General features: G+C 34.9%; 3 protein-coding genes across 5 annotated transcripts; 1 reads left to right on the top strand and 2 right to left on the bottom strand.

Moving 5' to 3' along the window:
- Positions 1 to 1,492: 1,492 nt before the first annotated feature.
- On the bottom strand, positions 1,493 to 5,176 carry LOC113711497 (pentatricopeptide repeat-containing protein At2g30100, chloroplastic). Its single transcript, XM_027234661.2, has 2 exons — positions 4,171 to 5,176; positions 1,493 to 2,540 (listed from the first exon to the last, which is right to left on the bottom strand). Exons 1-2 carry the CDS (start codon positions 4,876 to 4,878, stop codon positions 1,767 to 1,769), a joined length of 1,482 nt encoding a protein of 493 aa, XP_027090462.1. The 5' UTR covers positions 4,879 to 5,176; the 3' UTR covers positions 1,493 to 1,766.
- Positions 5,177 to 14,413: 9,237 nt separating this feature from the next.
- LOC113711467 (uncharacterized) lies at positions 14,414 to 18,488 on the top strand. 3 transcript variants are annotated; one of them, XM_027234634.2, is made up of 7 exons: positions 14,414 to 14,957; positions 15,062 to 15,138; positions 15,336 to 15,372; positions 15,524 to 15,623; positions 15,715 to 16,284; positions 16,368 to 16,440; positions 18,287 to 18,488. In XM_027234634.2, the coding sequence occupies exons 1-7, from the start codon at positions 14,690 to 14,692 to the stop codon at positions 18,383 to 18,385; spliced, it is 1,224 nt and encodes a 407-aa protein (XP_027090435.2). In that variant the 5' UTR covers positions 14,414 to 14,689; the 3' UTR covers positions 18,386 to 18,488. The 3 variants fall into 3 exon arrangements, with proteins under 3 accessions (XP_027090435.2, XP_027090439.2, XP_071917146.1); XM_027234638.2 differs by lacking the exon at positions 18,287 to 18,488 and having other exon boundaries at positions 15,721 to 16,284; positions 16,368 to 17,118; XM_072061045.1 differs by lacking the exon at positions 18,287 to 18,488 and having other exon boundaries at positions 16,368 to 17,118.
- On the bottom strand, positions 18,479 to 19,701 carry LOC113695922 (uncharacterized). Its single transcript, XM_027215143.2, has 3 exons — positions 19,137 to 19,701; positions 18,910 to 19,000; positions 18,479 to 18,647 (listed from the first exon to the last, which is right to left on the bottom strand). Exons 1-3 carry the CDS (start codon positions 19,565 to 19,567, stop codon positions 18,489 to 18,491), a joined length of 681 nt encoding a protein of 226 aa, XP_027070944.2. The 5' UTR covers positions 19,568 to 19,701; the 3' UTR covers positions 18,479 to 18,488.
- Between the last annotated feature and the right edge of the window lie 1,702 nt (positions 19,702 to 21,403).

Here is a 21,403-nt window from a genome sequence, read left to right as displayed (position 1 = left end):
TAAAAACCGCTCATCAGAAAGGGACATGGAGACAAAATAATTGCAAAGTTAGGTAAAACATTTCAGATCTGATCAAGTATCATGTTTGTAAGATCTAATTCATAATGGCGACTGTTTCTTCCACGTATTGTTGAGCTGGTATACATACATTTGTTTATGCTTGCGCAGGTTACCATGTCCGGGTTGACTGCAATTCGCAAACATTTTGAGATCTTCTTTCTTTCTTTCTTTTTTCCCCTTGTTTCGATAGAAGCCAACATTTTAAGATGGAATATTTCAGACACGGAGAGAGTTGCAAGAAAATATACATATATAGTATAAGAATAAAAGAGAAAAAGAAGAGGGAAAAATATCCAAAAGATGCAGGAGTAGTATGATAAGTGCACGTGATTTCGAATCTTTCTGTGTGCTGCGAGGAGGGTGCACTGAGACTCCTCGCAGCACGGCACCATTATTCATTGTGATGGCCCCCCCCCCAATGCATGGAGCCCTTTAATTATAGAAATCCTACAGCCATATTTTCTCTCATATCATATGAACTGCTCATGAGGATAGTTCTACAGCCATATTTATTGGGAGAAAGATGTCAGCAATTACAAATGAGTTGATTTTGACAATTGCCTATATATTGTTTGGTCCACTAGACATCATGATATACTTATTAGTTTTCTTCTCAGTTTTTATCATCTCTTTGACTAATTCCCATGATTCGCTGTAGTGAAACAGCTATGAGTTGATCACCATATATGTTTTACAATTATTTCTCATGTTCAGCTGTATTCCTGAATTCGATCGAAAATAGAAATAGAAGCGGCTAAATAAGAGAGGATCAGGATAGCAAATGGAAGAGAATCTCATTGAAAGAAAGACACGAAAGGTCTAGCATTGGCCGATAGATTACTAGAATCTGGACTTTATCGCGTTAATCGGCAATGGATATAATGGGGTAGGGTCCCTAATAGACAAGGCATTCATTAGAGTAGATTGGCGGCCACATTTTTTATTATGGACAAGAAAGATTCAAATTGAGGTTTTTATTTAAAAATCAGGAGGATTTCATGCGCTGGGTATTGATGCACAACAAAAGAAGAAGAACTGGCTTTTGCTGGGTCCAAGCTTTGCCTTGCGAAGCTTTGCCTTACTCTATTTATTACAGTTTCACATCCCAGAAGGTTAATGTGCATTAGTTTCCAATTACGATTAGTACTAATCGTCTCCAAGAGGAAAACCATGGCTTACTCCGGAATCCAGGTAAATGACCATCCTAACTACAATACCAACACCCATGAGTTTTCACCATAACACCATGAGACACAGTTGGTCAACTGATGGAGGGGTGTAATAATACTCTTCAGTTCATATATGGAAACTGGAAAAAGCAACCAAGCATCCAATTTGCACTGAGGAGACCAGCTGGAATTTGCTATGAATCTTAGAGCTCGTTACTTGCCATTAGGAATCTTAGTTACTGCAGACTGAGAAAGGCTTCAGCTTCAGAAAAACACACACATTACCGGGGAGAATTTTGAGTGTTTTACACGTACAACTTGTTGGGCATTCTTATCTAGGATCGAAAAAGTGGATAAAGAAAAAACATGTACACAAGACTGGAAGCTTGAGAACAAGATTCAAGATTTTACTTGCTGTTCTCAAGTCCCCATACAAAAAAAAACTATACACTTCCACACAGTATTGCGGAGAACAACAACTTACCCTAAAGGACCCTGATCCTTCAGTAGGATTCTGATTACTCCGCTTGTTGCTAGTCAAAGCATTTTCATGATCCAGAGCTTCTGTTTCTTTAAATGCAAATATACCATGCAGGGTCCAATCAAACTTGCTTCAGACAGGCGTCTACAAAGCTTAAGGTAAGTTTCTAGAGTTTCCGATTGCTGGATTCTTCTCCGGAGTCCCTGTAGGACGGCTGCTCTGTCCAGAAACTCTGGGCACAAACCCAAGTCCAGCATTTTAATTACCGTCTCTGCAGCATTGTCAAAATGACCACCTTTAAGGTAACCTCTCAACAACCACGACAATGTTTTCTTCTTGCGTAAGGCACTTGTGACTTCCATTCTGGTCAGCAATCGCCCAATCGCACCTGCCTCCTTTTGTGACGCACATATGGCTAAAACAATGTCATAGAGATCTTTGTCAGCCTCCTTTCCTACAAGCTTCATCTCCCATAACTGTCTTTCGGCCTCAGCTCCTCTGCCAGAACAGACATACATGGCAAGAAGCCTCTCATGGACAATACCGTAAAGAGAAGGGCCTCCCTCTTGCATTACCCAATTAGACAAGCGCACACCAGCATCCAAGAGATCAGCCTGATACTTTTCAACAAGTCCAGTATTTTCTGCATCCAGTTCAGCAATCAGACCAGCCTTGGTAAAACCTTTCAATTTTCGTAATGCTTTTGCAACTTCATTCAACTCTTTCACCACAGCTGTCATTGCAATTAGATAGCTATAAATCTCTGGCTTTAATCCGCATTCTCTCATACCGATTACTAGGTTTACCGCATCCTTGTAGTTTCCTTCCGCCTAACAAAATGATTTAACATTTCATCAGTGCAAGATGGAAAATCACACCCAAAGAAGTTAAAAATAAATAAATGAATATGTAAATTAAAAATAAATAAATGAATATGTAAATTAAAAATAAATAAATGAATATGTAAATGGCATGCATATCACATGAGATAAATATTGAATAGATGGGATGTATGACACACAAGCACCAGCATCTCCATGCACCTGGGTGCATTTCCAGAACGGGTAGACAAACTAACTTAACACCTCAATCCATGGTCACGCTATATACAACTTCACTAACCTTTTCAACAGAGCCTGTTAAGAGGTCAACCCTGGATGATAACACTTAAAAAAGCAATGCCAAATTGAATTAGTTTTGATCCAGTAAACCAAAATACTTTGAGATAAGCAATCTCTATGGTCATTAAATTGGTTTTACACATCTTGAGTTGATTTTCTACATTGAGCCAATAATCTGTTTCAATCATGCACTTCTTCACAAAGTTTTATATATTGACGCTTTTCTTTTTTTTATTAGTGCTTTATGTTAAATATGTAAGCAACCAGCAAACAACTCAAACTCAACATCCGATGATGAGAATAGCACAAAAATAAGTGATCTTTTGCTTCTCAACACCAGCAGTCAAGTAATTGAGCTCTGCTGGGGAGCTTTTCTTATCTAAGTTCAAGTTTCTCAAAATCCCATAATGTACCAAACCAGAATTCAATAAGGAAAAAGAAAAAGAAAAGCTCCCCATCTGGATTATTCAAAAAGAATGCCATTTTCAACAAACTTGTACACTTGAACCAAGTAAAATTCAAGTAAGACGATATGCATTATTTCTGGTAGAGGTGCAACCGTTCTCTATTTTGGAAACTATTTTTGCCAGGGATAAAATCTGAGACAAGCATACGCAAAGTCGAAATAATCTGGATATGTAGAGGCAGAGCATCGCCAAAAAGAAAGCATGAAAATGCTAAATGAATTAATGTCCACAGTACAAAAGCTCAATAGCTGAAAGAGCTTTTTAAGATGAAGTCCAGATTGAACAGGAAGACAATTGTGACTGCATTCACAGAAGTAGAGAGCAGTTCATAATTCTGTCCGGGAGAACAGTTCAGCAAAGGCAATAGCACGGATTTCCCTACTATCACCACTCAGAAGCTCTCAGATGTTTCCAGGAGAGGGAAAACACACAGACACATAAAAAATATATATATAAATTGTGACCTAAAACATGTCACCATTTAGCATCATAGGTCAAATTCCAGCATTACTTGGTCAAGGCCAGTTTATCGAAACAAATCCAAAAGTTATACCTATTTCTTTATATCCTTTGAATTAACTTGATAAGTTACTAGATAAATTGTTCTAGTACTAACGTAATCATAACCCAAGCCAAGAAATTGCAACAAATTATTTAGAAACAGCAAATCAACAGTCTTTGCCAGATATCATTGTATACTAACACTGAGATGTTAATCACATAAATTGGCATAAATTTACATAATGCAAGACAGAAACAGAATAGTTCCCGATCCTTCTTGGTTATGTGTGTTATAATCTAAACGTCCAACAAAACAAGCTAATGCACAAAACAAAACATAAAGTTGGCGGATACAGGTAAACATTTTTTACCATCATCTTCCATGCAAGATAACCAATTGGACCTCCCTTGTGCTCCTCCCTATTATCATCTGAATATGCAATCCCCCTCCGAAGCACCTCCTTGACGAACAAAACTGCTCCATCTTTCTCACCAGTCTCCCAATACAGTGAAATAACTTTCTCAATCATACTGAAGCTCGGCTTCAACCCAACACAATCCATATCCACCAGAAGGGCCACAACATCCCCAATATCACTCTTCCTCTCAATCAACTTCGTAACCCATCCACACATTATCGAAACCATGAGCTCCATCGTCTCCTTATCCACCTTATTCTCCTTCCTCAACCAATCAAACACCTCCAATGCACACCATGAGTCCCTCCCCTCTTGAGAAAAATACACCAATACCAGCTGTAATTCTCTGGCAGACAATTTCTCATTCATTTCCTCGAGAACATCAGAGGGTTCCCTGGCCATTCGCTCTAATTCCTCAATCGCCTCAAAAAAGCCTTCACTCATTTCGTCCTCACCATCACTGGTTATGAACCTATCCACTTCCACTGATTTAAACAGTCTAAATTCCCGAATTTTGCTTCCTTTTGCCGCTATAAAACCTGGGCTTTGACTACAATTAACACTTAAACCTCTACCACAAAACTGAACCTTAAACTTGGATAAGCCAGAATTAGCACAACCCAGGTTGGCAAAGATAGCAAAAGCATTAGCAGTAGCCATTTTTCAACAAAATAAGCTACAACGAAGCTAGACTCTCACGGGTTCAATTAAGAGTGATCTATCCAGCTAAGAAATTTGAGCAAAAGAAAGTCACCATTGTTGCGGGGGCAAAAATATCCAACTTTTCACGCAAAGAATTGAAATTTCTTGAGCTTTACCTAAAAATTTCTTCCAAACCAAGCAGGAGAAAGGAGAAACAAAAGTTTAGGAAGAAAAACTAAGAACAAGAAAATTCCTCTCCGACCTTTTTCTTCAGTTGCAGCTTGGAAGGAAAGTAATTTCAAGTAAATAAAAGAGCCCATAAAATGAAAAGGAAGAAGCGATTAAAAAAAGAGATAAAAGTTGGTACTGGTATCATCATGTAGAGACGTTGGACGATTCTGGCAGTAGCCGTGAAGCCACGCGCAGCACAAAGAGACGAAGCAAGCAGAGAGCACAGTGCTGAGGTGTTGACTATCGAGACGTGTTCCAATGGCGACGGATGAAGGAATAATCCCCCGGAGATTGATTTTACTTCCTTGTCCTTGTTGTGATGCAGGAATTTGGAGTTATCCGGAGGGTAGGGGAGGGATTTCAGTAGAGTTGAGAACATGAAGGTAGCGGAATTGGCTGGCTCCCGCTCCTGTGTGGTTCACGACCAACTAGCGGTTGGAGAGAATATAAAAGAGTACGGCACGGGGTTCACGGGTCATTTTCAATTTTTCATAGGTCGATGAATACCAAACTCTTGTCATCGTTGGTCGGTGTTTGGATAGTGTATTATTTGAAATATTATTTAGAATAATTATTGTAGAATTTTTTTGTGATGTGATGTATGTGAGATAAAAATGTGATTGGGAATATAAAAAGATAGGTTGAGAAATGTGTTTATGATGCAACCGAAAAATTATTTGAGATAATTTGGATATCCAAACACTCACAAATGGGAATTCTTTAGGAAGATTAATGGGGAAAAGAAGAAAAAGAAGAGGAGTAGTAATGATAAAGAAGTTTTACGATAAAATTCACCAATGCTAGCTAGAAGTTGATCATTTTATTGCTTAAGTTTGTGTAATCATTCATGTTATGTAGGTTTTCTCGGCAAGTAGCTAGGTTTGCTCAAGAAGAAAATGATATTGATGGACCAATTTTTTCGAAAACTAACATGTTAATTGCCTGATAAATCTGTAACAAAGTTAAACTATCTTTTATTTTGTGATCCTCACTAGCGCCTTGGGCAAGTGTAGATTCAATAAAACGATATAATTCATGCATTGAGATAGGTTATCATTTGCTTCTGTTAAAAATTGAACTCCACATTTGTTTCAAATTTTTTGACAGAACAAATAATATTAGAGTTAAAATTTATCATATTTCTATTGTAACTCTAATACCACTCTGATGGACCCAAATTGATAATAAATCATAAACTCACATGAACAATCACAAGAATTTAATATATGAGGCAAAGAATTCAAATTTTTCCATTGTCACAAGTTTAAATTTTTTCTTCAATATCATCAAATTATTTTACCGGATCCTATTAACCCCTTTGTATGTTTACTCCAATATATTTCAAACCTCCTTAATGTTGACATATTAAATCAACACTCAAATTAGAAATTTTCATATTATTATTTAGTAGTGTTTTAATCAAGTTATAGTTTTAATAATTTTATTGGAATTAAATTATGATAATTTTATTATTTAGGAATTAGTATCTTAATTTAAAAATTTCTTATAATTATAAGACTTGTTTATCAAGTCATCTAATTTATAAATATGGAATCATATTATTGTGTTTATGTGAGAAGAGTGAAGGATTGAAAATTTTGTTCTAATGATGTGATTGATAGATTATTATTGGTATTATTTATCTTTTTCCACACATACTTTTATATGTGTAAATTGCCTCCCAATACACACTGATTTTATCAAACTTATATCCTATATATTTTTGATGAATTTTTTGGATTATATATCTAATATCTGATATCAGAATCCTAGATTCAAGAAATTAATTGATCGAGTTAGACCACAAGATTGGTCATAAAGTGTTTAGTTTGTGAGGATTAGACCATAAAATTGATTCGAGAATTATCAGATTGATTGCAAATGTTACGACAGATATCGGAAAAGAATCTTGTCAGTTGAATTGTGATTATAAAAATTACGAAGTGAATTGTCAATAAATTGACATCAAGTTGGGCGACGAAAACAGTCTATCCAAAAAATTAGATTATTTTCACAAGTGAAAAATAAGTTGAGCGACGATATAAGTCTGTCCAGATGCGTGGAATATTGCAGCAGCAAAAATTTTAAGACAAAAAATTTAAAGTGATACTAGTAGAATTTTGTAAGGGAGATTATTGATCGTAGTGGTGAACCTGATCCAAGAGACAGTTTGATTTTAGGGAGACAATGTTGGTGTATTAAATCAATACTCAAAATTAGAAATTTTTATATTATTATGTAGTAGTGTTTTAATCAAATTAGGATTTTAGTAATTCTATTGGCACCAAATTATGATAATTTTATTATTTAGAAATAAGTATCTTAATTGAAAATTTTCTTTTGGTTATAAATTTTTTTTATCAAGTCATCTAGTTTATAAATAGGGAATCATATTATTGTGTTTAATTGAGAAGAATGAAGGGTTGAGAGCGTTGCTCTTACGATGTGATTAATAGATTATTGTTAATATTATTCATTTTCTTTCACATATACTTTTATGAGTGTAAATTACCTTCCCATGTATGTTTATTTTATGAAATATATCTCCAATAAGTTTTTTGGTTTTACAATATCCCTATTATAGTTTCATCTATTCACAACATCGCACACAAACTTCTTTTGTTTCTTTTCATTTCACCCACTTAATTACAATACTAGTTTTCCTCCGATGGTTTTAATCATCTCATAAGCCATAAGTCATATCCAATACCTTTTTTTTTTCTTCAAAAGTTGTACACATACTATCATCTAGATTTTTATTTGAAAAAGAATACTCTAAAACTTTATAACTTCCAAGAGAGCAATAAAGGAGAAAGTCATGGTGAAGCTTTTTATCTGTTTTTATACTCTTTTTTTTTTACTAAGATCCTGTTTGGAGTTGTAGTAGCTTACAAAAAAGGCACTTGTAAGCTACCAAAAGTTAAGTTTCTTAAAAGCACTATTTTTATTTATTTTTTTTGTAAATGTACTGCAACCCCAAGCAGAACTCAGTCTATTTGAAGTTAGTGTTGTCCTCATATTAGGCCTTGTTTGGATTATAGTTTTTTGAATTTTTTTTTAGGAATATATTTTTGGAATTTTCCAATGGATGTTCTATGAGCACTGATAACACATCTACATTCCATCTAACCTATTATGTATATGTACATACTAACAATTACTACTTTCTCTTGTATTTATACAGTTTTCCTAATTAATTTCCTTGCATTTGGACACTTTTCTAATTAATCTTAGGCTTTGTTTGGACTGCATTTTTTTTAAATTTTTTGTAGAAAAATTACTGTAACGATTTGATATATGTAAGGTAAAAAAGTGATTGGAAAATGTGTCTACGGAAAACCTAACAATTTTTCTTTAAAAAATTGCAATCCAAACACATCCTTATATTTCTAAAAATTTAACACTTAAAATACATCTTTAATGGGTGCCCTAGACAAACCATATATTTTTTAATTTCAAATACATCAAATTGCTACGATATATTTTCCTATAAACATTTCTAAAAATAGCAATTCAAAGGGTTCTAAACTTTTCATATTAGGATATTGGCCCGCTGAGGAAGCCCAAGCCTGTCTGGTCTTTGTCTACTAGTCCCGTGAAAGAGCTATCTTCGAGTCTAACTTGAACGATGTGTTTGCAACAGTATAGATCTTAGCACCAGCAAGTTTTTTGGGAAACTAATTCATAAAAATTAGCTCTCTCATACAAGTAATTTGCACACTAAAAGGAGTTTAACTAAAGTAAAGGTCATATTAAACGACCTCTTAGTATCTTAAAAATGGACCTGCCTTTTCAATCTTAGTAGTCTTCAAGACACACACCCATCGATGTGTGTGCAACTGAATAATATATATTTGTAAAATATTTTGACTATATTTATTGAAATCATTTTCAAGACAATTAGTTTTATATTTTGACCATACATACTAGAAAACTTATCAAAATAAAATTTATAAAAAAATAGTTATCTGGTAGTAATTTTTAACCATAATTGATAGTTGCTAATTATGAAAATATATCAAGTAACAAGATTTTGTTAATTTTCAAATCCTCTTTCTTCCTTTATACATAGTGTATGTAGTATAGATTTTTATATTACCACAACTCCGAAGTAGATTCGTCAATATCTAATTTTGACTGAAAGTTTGAGAAATTAGTGATGAAGATTTGTATCTTAATTTGGTAACTTGAATCAATGGAGGAGCATGGTAGAGGGAATGACATATTTTATGGCAATGATTAATATGGAAGCATGCATGATGATGATGATGATGGCATGGATGAGAATTGTGGGGGTTTAGAGAAAGGACAAACATACTCATTCTCGAATAATGGTTTGATCCGCATTTATAGGGAGGGTACGTATTCGCATGCAATTAATAATTGGGTTTCGGTGGACTGGTCTGATTTAAATTAATGGACGGGATTGTTGAGAGTTGACCTTTGTTCAAGGGTCATGTCCTGTAAGCACAGGTATCGATGCCAACCTAATTATGTAAGTGGACTCCAGTTAAAATTTAACTGAATTTTGAATGGATCTAAATAGATATTTAATTAAATTTATTTAATTGATGAATAGTAGATTGATTAGATTCATTTATTTATATTTATTTAAAAATAATTATACATTTAAAATTTATTTTTTAGTGGATATTAAGTAGATAAATTTAATTTTTTTTTCAATATAATAATAATAAAATATTGTTATTTCTTATCAAATAATATGCAAAAAATAAAAAAATATAATTGTGAAGTGAGTCATAAATGGACAATTGGGTATATCAATACCCATTTATTAAATGGGTTAATTCATTTTGACTCATTTATTAAATAGGCATAAATGAGTTAACCCACTAATATCCATTACTCAATTGTGACCCGTTCAAACTCATCAGAATCACCAATTTTGACACATCTAATTTTAGGTAGGAAACATGCGGAGTTGAACCAGTCAGATCGATTGAACTGTAATCTAAACACTACATTTTTTTTTCCTACAACGATGTCATTTTATTATTTAATCTATCTTATTCTACTGGGAGGAAAGTATAAAAAAATTATGTAAGGGATTAGCAGATATACAAATATGATTAGACTAAAAAAGGACTCGTAACATCACCATTGAATTTTTTCATGGCAGGTGGGATTCAAACCCCCGACTTACCGTCTTATTTGGCTAAGTGGTTCCACACCTATTTATTTACTGATGATAAGAGTTTTAAAACATTGGTTATAGGTAGACGACATCGTCGGACAAAATTACACTCTGCCAGGCCAATTTACTCCAAAAACCTCTCTTGGCCTCTCTGCAACTATTTCTTTCTTTCTTGTGTGGCCTTTCTGCAATTATTTTTCTTTCTTTCTTTCTTGTGTTGCCGCGGTTCATCAAATTCTAAGCTGGACTCTTTCTCTGCCCTTCCTTCTCTTTCAAGTCTTTGCTGTCCACGCTGGAACTTTCAACCTCTTCAAATTGCAAACTTGGCTTTGCATTTACTGATTACAAGATTACCAAAAAACAAAAAAGAATACCAACAAAGATTCGTAATTTCATCCATCTCATTGAAACTTTTGTCCTGTTCCAGCACCCACAAAAAAAAAAGAAAAAGAAAAAGAAAACTTGTGTATTTCCATGCCTAAATATACCAATCAGAGTCACTCTGCTTGTGTATCCTGCAAGTCTTGGACTTTTCTGCAATTGCTTCCGCCATTGTGTCCAGACTTTGTTGAAATTGACAAATACTACTGTAGGCTTAATAGTAATGATTGATGTCTGTTTTAAGGATGAAAAAGTCTATGTACAATGCGATCGAGGGGTAGAAAACTTCGGTAGATGAAGAATCCAGCATCATCATCGCTGTCGTATTTGTTTTACTACGCACTATTTTCTTGAGCTTTCCTCTTAAGGACTATTGATAAACCTTCGCATATCAAGAACTGTTTTGGTGTGGTAACACGATAAATCTAAGGTGAGTGGATTTTCATAAATCCATTGCATAAATGGGACAAATTTTAGTGTCAGAAAAAATCAAATAAATATGCAGAACAAATTCCATTTTAAAGAACTTAGATAAATTGGAAGACACAAACCCTAACTCCACTCACGGTGCAGCTAGCTACTTTTGTTTAGTAGTACGTACTACTAACCTTACTCCAAATTCCAAAAAATACAGCGCAAAATGCAATTGATTACTTGTAATCCTACTTAGGATCGAATCTCAATGGCTTATTGGTGCTCTAAATTTTCTTTTTTGGCGACTGCAGCGCGGTCCAAGAGACAGACATTCTAGGCATTCTATCGAATAAACAAACGCTTGTAGTATTTGTATTGAAGTCTATGCTTTTTGTTTTTTTCTTTATTTATTGTTCTCGTAAATTGTTCGATATAGTAGCACGTAACAGTCGACAAACTTTGAAAAGGATGCTTGAAATTCAATCTATTTCCATGGGAGCCAGCAATTATTAAAAAGAAAAAAAACCCAGATTTGCAGACAGCTGTTGAGCGTCATCTGCATCAAGTAGGGCTGCTTATACTTACAGTAGACTGTTTGATATGCGGCTACTGACTTTGAATAACTCCATTTTACAAAGCAAAAAATTGAAAATCCATTGCTAGGCTTTGGAAAAACATGATTGATCATTGTCCTCATGTACTTGACTGGGTAGGAATTTGGGTGACCATCTTTATCAGAAACCCCGAGTTGTCAAAGAAGCTACAGCTAATTAGACATAGACTTGAACATTACAAAGAGTCTATGAAGCCTACGGAATTTGGACGACCACGGTCAAATTAAGACTGTTTCATTTTTATTACAATCGGCTCTTTCTGTTCCCCTCTTGGGAGGAAAATTTCCAAAAAATGATGAACAACGGGACTAATTGTTAGCACAAAAAAGTTGTAGCGAAGGATATTTGACACGTGTAAAAAAAATGTGGGAAATGAGAAGTTTATTATCAATCACATTAAATAATAAGCACATTCGATTTTCATATTCAAACACCGACATATATCTTAGATAGAATTGCATTTATAACAACTATAACTCTATCTAATTTTTCTATCATTTTTCTCAATCGAGTACAATACTAAAACACCCAATATATAGTCAATATGATTTAGTAAATAAGAACTACTAAGACAAGGAACTATCAAATAATTACTCTACATAAACTACTAAAATTTGACTATACTTGAACTTCTAAATTAGAAATAGGAAACATTAATTATTAATTAGAACGTTTGGCTTAATTATGCCAACACTAATAGTTGAAAATATTCGCTTAGTTTTCCTTTCAATGAGAAAACCACAACTTTAGTTACCAATATGTCTTGCTCAGTTGTCAAAGAACTTCCCTAAACGCAATAAAGAAAGGGAAGGAAAAATTATTACGTAGCAACGCATGAAAATATATAGTCGCCCAAAGCACGTGTTGGACCGTTGAAGCAATTTCTTCTGTACGTTTTGCGAAGAACCATTCAATTCAAGACTTTGACTGCTGGATGATTGATCAAAGATGGTCTCCCATGCAAAAGTTAAATCTCCATATATATATATATATCCGACGAATTCCCAAATGCCTGAAATTATTCACCACTCCTCCATCTTCATATATCACGAAAATCTTATCATCCAAAGACAAAAGCAAAGGATTCTTGATTTTTCTGCAAATGATAATTAATTTAAACGTACGTATGCTTCATTCATCGACATGAAGTTTCACCGTTGTCTTTATTATTGTGATGGGAAACAAAACAAGGCAAAGATAAAATCCGTGAACACTGACAAGAAGTATCAGCTGCACATACGTACTTTTCCCACCGCTTTGCAATTCCACTATTCATTACTTCATTAAATAATAATAATAATAATAATTTGCCAGATTGGTCCCCAACATTTTCAAAAAAAATTTTTAGCCCCTAACATTTAAAACCAGCTAGAATAGTTCATCGCATACAAATTATGTGCCAGTTTGGTCATATTGCTCGTCTTTATTCATTTCTTTGAATGAAAATCACACGGCTCTCTCACGTAAGTATCATTTTAAGGGCAAAATCGGAAACACACTTTGTTTCCCTTCTAAATCAAAAGTGCACAGGACCACCACCCCATTTTTTCACTGTTCCCCTCATTTTACAGCCACAAAAACCCTAATTCCTTGCATCCCCTAACTAACAAGCATAACCTTAGGAATTTTGTTGACGATGATGACCATGAGTAAGGTGTAGGCATCTGATTGATGAATGATCGAAGCTTTGGCTGAAAAATTGTGAAGAAAACCTTCAAAAAGATGCAGAACGAATCGAGAAAGTGGAACTTCACAATGCATTATAGTGAATTTTTTTTACCAATGTGTTAAATAAAGTAATTATTGTGGCCAAATCTTGCTTAAGACTGTGTTTTTACTTTAATTAATTGAAGAATGTTCATTATTTTATTAATGGATGTTGTGGTCCACTCCGATTTTGCCCTTGAAATTAATTAGATACTGTGTTTCTAGTTTTGCCCTTAAAATTATGTCCACGTGAGAGAGGCGTGCAATTTTTGGTCGGAGAAATCAGCAAAGACAAGTATTAGGAGAAAGTTGGTACATAATTTGTATGCGAGGGACTATTCTAGCTGATTTTAAATGTTAGAAACTAAAAAAGTTTTTTTTTTAAAAATGTAAGGAACCAATTTAGCAAATTTTTCTAATAATAATAACCCGGTTACGGTGAATAATTTTTCATTCTAAATATATTAACTTTGCTTCCCAACAACCCAATTGAGAGAGGAGTAAACCCTAGCTACTAAAGTGTTGATGTATCTTTTTTATTGACACAACTGTTTATATTATATACCTACTCCTACTCTATACTAGGGGGAGGGAACGAACCTAATGGTTCAATTAAAAATCCGAAGGGAACTCAATCACCACATGATCAAATGAATACCTCTGCACCTGTGGATAAAACTTTCAAGAAATCCTGGAGAAGTATGCAAGTCAAAGGATTTGATCCCTGACCTGCATCCAAGAGTGCTGATGTTCCAAAATTCTTGATTGCAGTCTCCACCAAACCTTTTTACCACCGTATGTAGGTTAAACCAGTCCAAAATTTCACTTTCTACACCAAAAAGCATCTTTTTATGTTTATTGTCTTAATTTCATTTTTATAGGCCCCACACACACACGCATATATATATATATATATATATATATATATATATATATATATATATATGCGTGGATGCTTAACTACACGCATGTATGTGAAGATGCATGCATGAATAGATGTGCATATATCAGCACACAACAGGGGGCTGCCTTCTAGACAGGTCTACTTCTAAGTTGGACTTTGACAGAGTTAGGCTTGTTTTCTCCCTTCATTGCAATATATAAGTTAAAAGAAATACATGAGCTCCAGTGATCGGTTGAAAAAGAACTTTGTCCGACACTACACATCATCCACAATCTTGTAAGCTTAACTGCTGCCTAAGTATGTTGAGACAAGATACAAATTGAGGTGGGGAGATTTACTAGCTACCTAGTGCTTCACACCTTGATTGGTATTTGGTCATGAAGTGTTGGTCATCGTAATAAAGTTTAAAGGTTGGAAGGATCCATGGAAGAAAAGGGAAACTTTTCTGATGGACTACCTGAGGTGAATAGCTCAGATCATGGGATGAAAGATGGAGGGGGTTCAGATGACCATAAAACGAGTGGAAGCAGCTCAAGCAACAGCATGGCTGTGGAGAGTACTGGGAAAAAGTTGAGCTTAAGTGCTACTGGGGTTAGACAGTATGTACGATCTAAGATGCCACGGTTAAGGTGGACTCCGGATCTTCATCGTTGCTTTGTTCAAGCTGTTGAGAAATTAGGTGGCCAGGAAAGTAAGTGATTAATCATTCAAAATTACTTTTCTTGATTATTTACTATAGAAAATCTGACTCAAGGTTCCTTGACTTACCTCTCTCTCTTTTTTTTTTTTTGGTAGGAGCAACACCTAAACTTGTTTTGCAGCTTATGAATGTCAAGGGCCTTAGTATTGCTCATGTCAAGAGCCACTTACAGGTAAGATATTTCTTGCAGATCTTGGAAAGAAAATATAACCAAGACAATATTGGATAGGATATTATTTGAAATATAACCAAGACAATATTATTTGAATGTCAATATTTGGTTTCTTCTCCTTATTTTGATATTTTAAGCATTGAGAACCCAATTGATTAATTGAGTTCCCGAATTCTTTGTTCTTTTTATTGCAACAGATGTATAGGAGTAAGAATATTGATGACCACGGTCAAGGTATATATATTCCTTTTATTCCTACTAGAAATCTAGAATTAATTGGGGGTTTTTGTAACTCGTTTATGAAACATATTTTCTGTTTGTTCTTTTTAGTGTTTTGGGCAATTTAACTAATTTACACCTTGGTATAACTTTCACGTATACCCAGTAATCAATGAAAGAGGGTATCCCTTTCGTAGCATGGATCATTTTCTTCGAAACGGTTGGCAATTTGCTACACTTGATCGCGGGATTCGGTCCAGCTTCAGGTAATTAATGCTTATCATGAAATTTATTTATGTTTATGCAAAAAAATTAGTACTATATAATCCTATACTGCATTTTAACATGGTACAACAGCTACAGCTACAGTGATGACAATTGGACCAGCAATATGACTTGGAGAGCTATGCCTGGTACAGTTGATGATACAAATATCAAAAGAGGAACTGTCTTCCACAATACATCGTTGGGAAGGATCTATGGGGGTATTGGTGCAAACGCGATCAATGGTTCTCTATTTGGTACACAAGAAAGGAGGAAATCTTACAATTATATGGAAGATTTTACATGGTTACCCGACACCAAAATCAATCACAAAGGTATCTGGCCATCCCGTGGAGAAACCAATTCCGAGTTGACACAAATTTATAAAGAAAAAAGAGTTGAGAGCATCGTAAATGCTGCAAGCCCAGAAACAAAGTGCAGTGGTACAAAGACTGAAAAGGCAAACACAGCAAAGAGAAAAGCTCCGGATAATGGCGTTGACCTCAATCTGTCTTTGAGCATGAACCTGAGACAAGGGGAAAGCAAAAGAACACATAATTGGGATGAGGAAGAAAAGGACAGCACTTTGTCTCTTTCTTTGTTTTCTGCTTCGAACGAAGAAAAATGTTCCATCGATTTGAACATGAGCTCCACATTTAACAGGTTGAATGAAGATACTCATAAGTTTAAGAATCCAATGTTGGCAAGTACTCTAGATCTGACTATATGAATTTATGTAATTCTAGTGAGATCTTGTTGGTACTTGCACAAGAGGATTCCCCGATGATAGCATGTTTTGTAAGGACAAGGATTATAAAGGTAAATCAAATTTATGCTTTTGTCTGGTATTTTGTTTTGATCTTCCTTGTCTTTGATCACTTTGAAACTGTCCATTCTCATCCTTGTCAATTCCCCTTCTCTCTTTCCACTAGAAAAGTCCTTTTCTTTAGTCTTGAACGAAGTAAAAATCCGTTTTAGTGTTCTAAAACAAATGAGGTCATGTGGGCTCGGTTAATAGGCTTCCAATATTCGGAGTTTGGGGGATGCAAAGATTCTTCCTCTTTTACTCAATTTATGTTCTAGGCTAAATATAAGAACATGTTTCAATCAACAGCATGATTTATGCGGACATTTCATTCTGAAATTTTGATTTGACTATCTTGAAAAACTCAATATAAGGGCTGCAGTGCAATCTTTTTTATTCAGACTTCAAAGGAATTCATATACCTTAAGGGTTTGTGGTCATGATTTTCTTGTTTAACATGTTGATTTTAGTTTCTCTAGTAACTTTTGCAGAGGAAACGACATTTCAGTTCTGTAGAATCTAAAACCTTAGCACATTAATCTAAATGACAAACTTGTCATTGTCCTCTTGCTTAGTTGGTCATTTCCAGGCATCAGAGCGTGTATTACGGAGTACATTGTTGCAATTTAATTAGCCTGTTATATTTGTCCCGCCTGTATAATGTTATCTTACCCAATGGACTCGTTGATGAACTTCCCGACTTTTTCTTATGCCTTGGAAAGTTTTCTTTTCTGATCTCTTAATGCTGCGGATTCTGGGGTCTTCTTTTTTGTTTTTCAATTTACTTTGTTGTTTCTCTCGAGTACAAGTCGGGTTCCATTTTGCCTTAGAAAACTGTCTTTAAGATAATGCAAATAGAAGCCTGGGCGTATGACATAGAATTTGAAGCCTGATTAGATTGCAAGACGTTGGCTAAATTGAATGGGAAAAGGTTTTCTATTTGTGCGCATATTCATTGTGGCTCAATCAAATAGGAGAGGATGTAAGTTTGCAAATTAGTTTGCCTATGAACTAGTTTTGGGTTTTAGAATGTCAAATGGAATGTTTCAAACATATTTCAAGTTTGATAGAGCAACGGAAAAAGTGAATAAAATTTTGAAGAAAACAAATGAAAAGTTAGAAATTTTCTTGTTTCTCTTAAAATGATATTACAAGATTGATGGTAGGCACCGGCAATTTGGCCGTACAAGACTACTTGTCACTGCATCAAACCCTTATTTCGTAGTAATAACCCTACCTCAAAATCCACATGAAACTCGAGGAGTAGTAAAATTGACTGCTGGATGCAAAATGAATCTGATTGACACTGCTCATTCAACACCGAGAGATCTTTGTTACGCAACTGGGGAATGCCAAAGAATTGTTTTTTAGATAGTTATAGTTTGTTTTTTTTGAAACATAGATAGTTAATAGTTAAGTGAGAAGTTTTTTTTTCCCCTTATTTTTTCATAAGAGTAAGTGAAAAGATTTAAAATAGTTCTTGGTTCACATGCGGAAAATCATACTTCATTCACTGTTCTCTACAGCAGAAAATGCACACATTCTGTTCGCAGAGCTTAAAAGCTACATAATCACAATGGAAACTAAAACAATGAAACTAAATTCGGCCTCTATATCTCTTACACAAATAATGGAAAATTAAACCCAAACAGCTGCCGAGAAAAATTCTTCATGGTAGATATGGTCACATTGTATCTGTTGCATTGAAGGAAGAAACATTCATTGCATCCAAGTTCAGATACTGTTCAATCCCCCCTTGATCTGAGCTTACAACTTCCACAACTGCGGCCCGCTGCTCAATCTGAAAGAAGCTTGCAGAATTGAAGGAGAGAACCCTTTGATAATTACTCTCACTTTCAGGTGGATAAATGGGGAGGCTGCTTGTTGAGCTTGCAGCACTGGGCGCAGCAGAACTCAGCATCATCCCCTCTTTCTGCAGGGCCTCGTATAAGTATTTGAGCCTCCTTATTTCAGCCTGTTTCTCCTCAATTTCCCCTTCAAATTCAAGCAAAACAATAGTGATAATAAAGGGAAAAATCATTAGAATATACATTTTACTTAATTAGTGACAGTGGTTGCATGCATGATTCGTACTGTCGCACAAAGCAGATTTGTCGATGCAGTTCTTCAATCGTTGCTCCAGAATGGCTTTCTGCATCTTCAGCATTTTCTGCCCCTCTATGCAGCTCTCCAACTGGGAAGTCAGGGATTCAACATAATCCTGCAATTGTGATTCACCAAAATTAAAAACAAAAGGTGTAAGGTAGTAAACAAAGAAGACTTATTTCTGTTTTTTTGGTTTGTTGGTATCAATAATATGAATTGAAATATCCTGAAAGAGTTTTTTTTTTTTAAAGTAAAACGATATATCTCAAAAGAGTTAAAAACGTGTAAGAAGAAAACGGACCGTCTAGAAGATATCGAGGAACAAAAAGAAAACCTAATTAGAGATTGTTTGCTAGTTCTTTACCCTAGTTAGCTACCTGTAAATCTTTAATCTTTTTAAGCAATTCATCAATGTACTGAGCCCTCTTCTGTCGAGATCTCTGGGCGGAAAGCCTGTTTGATACAGTCCTGGAAGCAGCAAATAATAATATTAATAACAAGGGAAAGAGAGGAAACAAGGGTTTTTGAGTTCATTTCTAGAAATCGAAGCTTTTCTACCAAGGGGAGGAAATATAATCCGTAAGATGGATTTGTTTTTAATCACCTTCTGAGCTTCCTTTCATCTTCGAGGGACAGGTCACGATCATTTTTTTCAAATTGAATGGCTTCATCAAGTGTCATTATACGCTTAGCCTTATGGGAAAATTCTTCTTCTTCTTCATCCTGATTGATTTGACATTTTTTACTGGTAGATGGAGGAGTGTTCTCTATCTGATTTTTGTCCGTTTCCTCCTCCTCAGCATCAAGGGTGACATGAGGGGAAGGCGGTGCGTTAAGATCAACCCTATGTTCAGGAGAAATAGCAACACTTTTGCCATTTTGGCCAGCCCCAGCCCCAGCTCCATGAGAAGAGTTTTCGAATGCCTCCGCTAACGTTGATGGGAACATCATCGTAAAGGTGGGGAGGGGGGTGGAGGAATTAAATTTAGGGTATATGGGGGGTCTTGATGCACTCCTTGATGCCTTATCCTCCATTGTTATCAATGCTTATACCTGCAAAACCAAGTGAAGCCAAAAAAAAAAAAAAATTCTTCTCAGAGGAAAGATGGAAAGGAAAACATGATAGGGTTCAAGAGCATGCACCGACTAGAAATGAGTGAGGTGTTCATTGCATTTTGTGGGGATGTTAGAAAGAAGCCCACCTGGCCTATAAATACAAAAAAAAATAAAGAAAATCTACCTACCATATTTACTGCTTACGGCTCTTCCCCAGTTGAATTCTTCCCCAAAATTGATTACTGTATCATGATTTTGGAAATTAGTTATTTCCTTACCGTAATAAGGTTTACAATTTGAAAAGAGATTGCCCGCATTGATTATTGACCTTATTGCCTTGGCAGTTGTTGAGTTAATACTTTGTGGATTTCTTCAATTCCTTGGGATAATCTTGTGCAGCTGCTGATGTCTGAAAAGATTAATGAGGTGGAAACCCTGGCACTTATCTTTAAGAAAGTGCCTATTAATGAATAAACAGAAAATTGTTATCACATTAAACACAATATTTGGCTGTCTCTTGATGTTAAATGTATAATTCTGACGAGGAAACTGCGATATAATCTCCAGATTAATCCCCGTTTTGGAAGGGTATCTTGTGTGATAGTGTGCCCCAACCACCTACCTACAATGTACATGTTCTGGATACTGGGGCAGCATTTGAACTTTTTTTTTTTTTTTGGGCGTTTGTGTTACAATTTAGCTGCAAAAGAAACTTGGATGTTCCGATGTTCTGTATTGGACTAGCTTCAGTTGAGAATAGGGAAACAGACCAATGTGCAACTTATAACACGTACTGCGTTAGAAGTCCAAGAAGCTTTTAAGTTTTAACTATGTACTACCCTTACCCTCAAAAAAATAAAAAAATAAAAAACTATGAACTATCATTCGAAAAGACAAAAAAGAAGATGAGAAACCAGCACCTTGCAACTCAATTGGGATCCTCTATGCAACTACTCGGTGCCAAATTCAGTGTCAATCCCACTTATCACGTAATGGAAGAAGAAATTTAAATAAACAGCATATGACAAGTTAAATAAACAGAATATTTAGCATAAATATAGAAGTTGTACTGAATTGTCGTCGGAAAAGCAACACTAGGATCCCAATCCCATGTGCTTGCAACTCGGAAAAGAAATTTTCAATTTTCTCTACCTAACGAGCCCAATATTAGAAGCTAAGAGCATTGGTCTATAATTTTCAAACTGCACAAGCTTTCCTAAATATTAAGGGTGTCAATTGGATTTTGTGAATTGGGTTTTGACAAGTCCAGACTCGACTCACGAATGATACAAGCTTTCAGGTTCTAAACTTTTGGGCTTCGATCTCAAATTGAAAAGTTCAAACTCAATTCACATTATTATATAAGTTTCAAATTCAGATCGGATTTGACCCAAATTCATAATTAAATACATAATTATATAAAATATATATTATAATTATAAATTACTATAAATCTATATATAAATCATTAACATTTTATATCATAATATATACGTATAATTATAAATTGTTGATGTATATGCATGTATGTATGCACAATTTTGCTCATTTTAATTGGATTTGAGCCTAATGTGGCCCAAATTAGACTCGAATTTAGTTCAAGTCTAATATTTTGGACCAAACTCTACTTGGCCCAATTAAAACTTAGGTTCAGGTAGCTTTTTTGGGGTCGGACGGATCAATTTCAAGTTGGGCTGACCCATTAACAGCCAATTTTTCCAACACTAAGAAAAGTTTAAGTTTACGTCTTTTTCATTTGATTTTTATAAATATGCATAATTCAATTATATCTGATTTTTATAAATATGCATAATT

This window comes from Coffea arabica, chromosome 1e (genome assembly GCF_036785885.1).
Source record: "Coffea arabica cultivar ET-39 chromosome 1e, Coffea Arabica ET-39 HiFi, whole genome shotgun sequence".
Lineage (NCBI taxonomy): Eukaryota > Viridiplantae > Streptophyta > Magnoliopsida > Gentianales > Rubiaceae > Coffea > Coffea arabica.
This window is presented reverse-complemented; position numbering and strand designations above follow the sequence as displayed.

Coding starts and splice junctions, on each gene's coding strand:
- LOC113711497 (XM_027234661.2), bottom strand. CDS start 4,878: ATGGCTACTGCTAATGCTTTTGCTATCTTTGCCAACCTGGGTTGTGCT. Junction 2,541..4,170: donor ATCTTGCATGGAAGATGATG/GTAAAAAATGTT, acceptor TCATTTTGTTAG/GCGGAAGGAAACTACAAGGA.
- LOC113711467 (XM_072061045.1), top strand. CDS start 14,690: ATGGAAGAAAAGGGAAACTTTTCTGATGGACTACCTGAGGTGAATAGC. Junction 14,958..15,061: donor GAAATTAGGTGGCCAGGAAA/GTAAGTGATTAA, acceptor TTTTTTTGGTAG/GAGCAACACCTAAACTTGTT. Junction 15,139..15,335: donor ATGTCAAGAGCCACTTACAG/GTAAGATATTTC, acceptor TTATTGCAACAG/ATGTATAGGAGTAAGAATAT.
- LOC113695922 (XM_027215143.2), bottom strand. CDS start 19,567: ATGGAGGATAAGGCATCAAGGAGTGCATCAAGACCCCCCATATACCCT. Junction 19,001..19,136: donor GATGAAAGGAAGCTCAGAAG/GTGATTAAAAAC, acceptor TGCTGCTTCCAG/GACTGTATCAAACAGGCTTT. Junction 18,648..18,909: donor AAAAGATTAAAGATTTACAG/GTAGCTAACTAG, acceptor TCACAATTGCAG/GATTATGTTGAATCCCTGAC.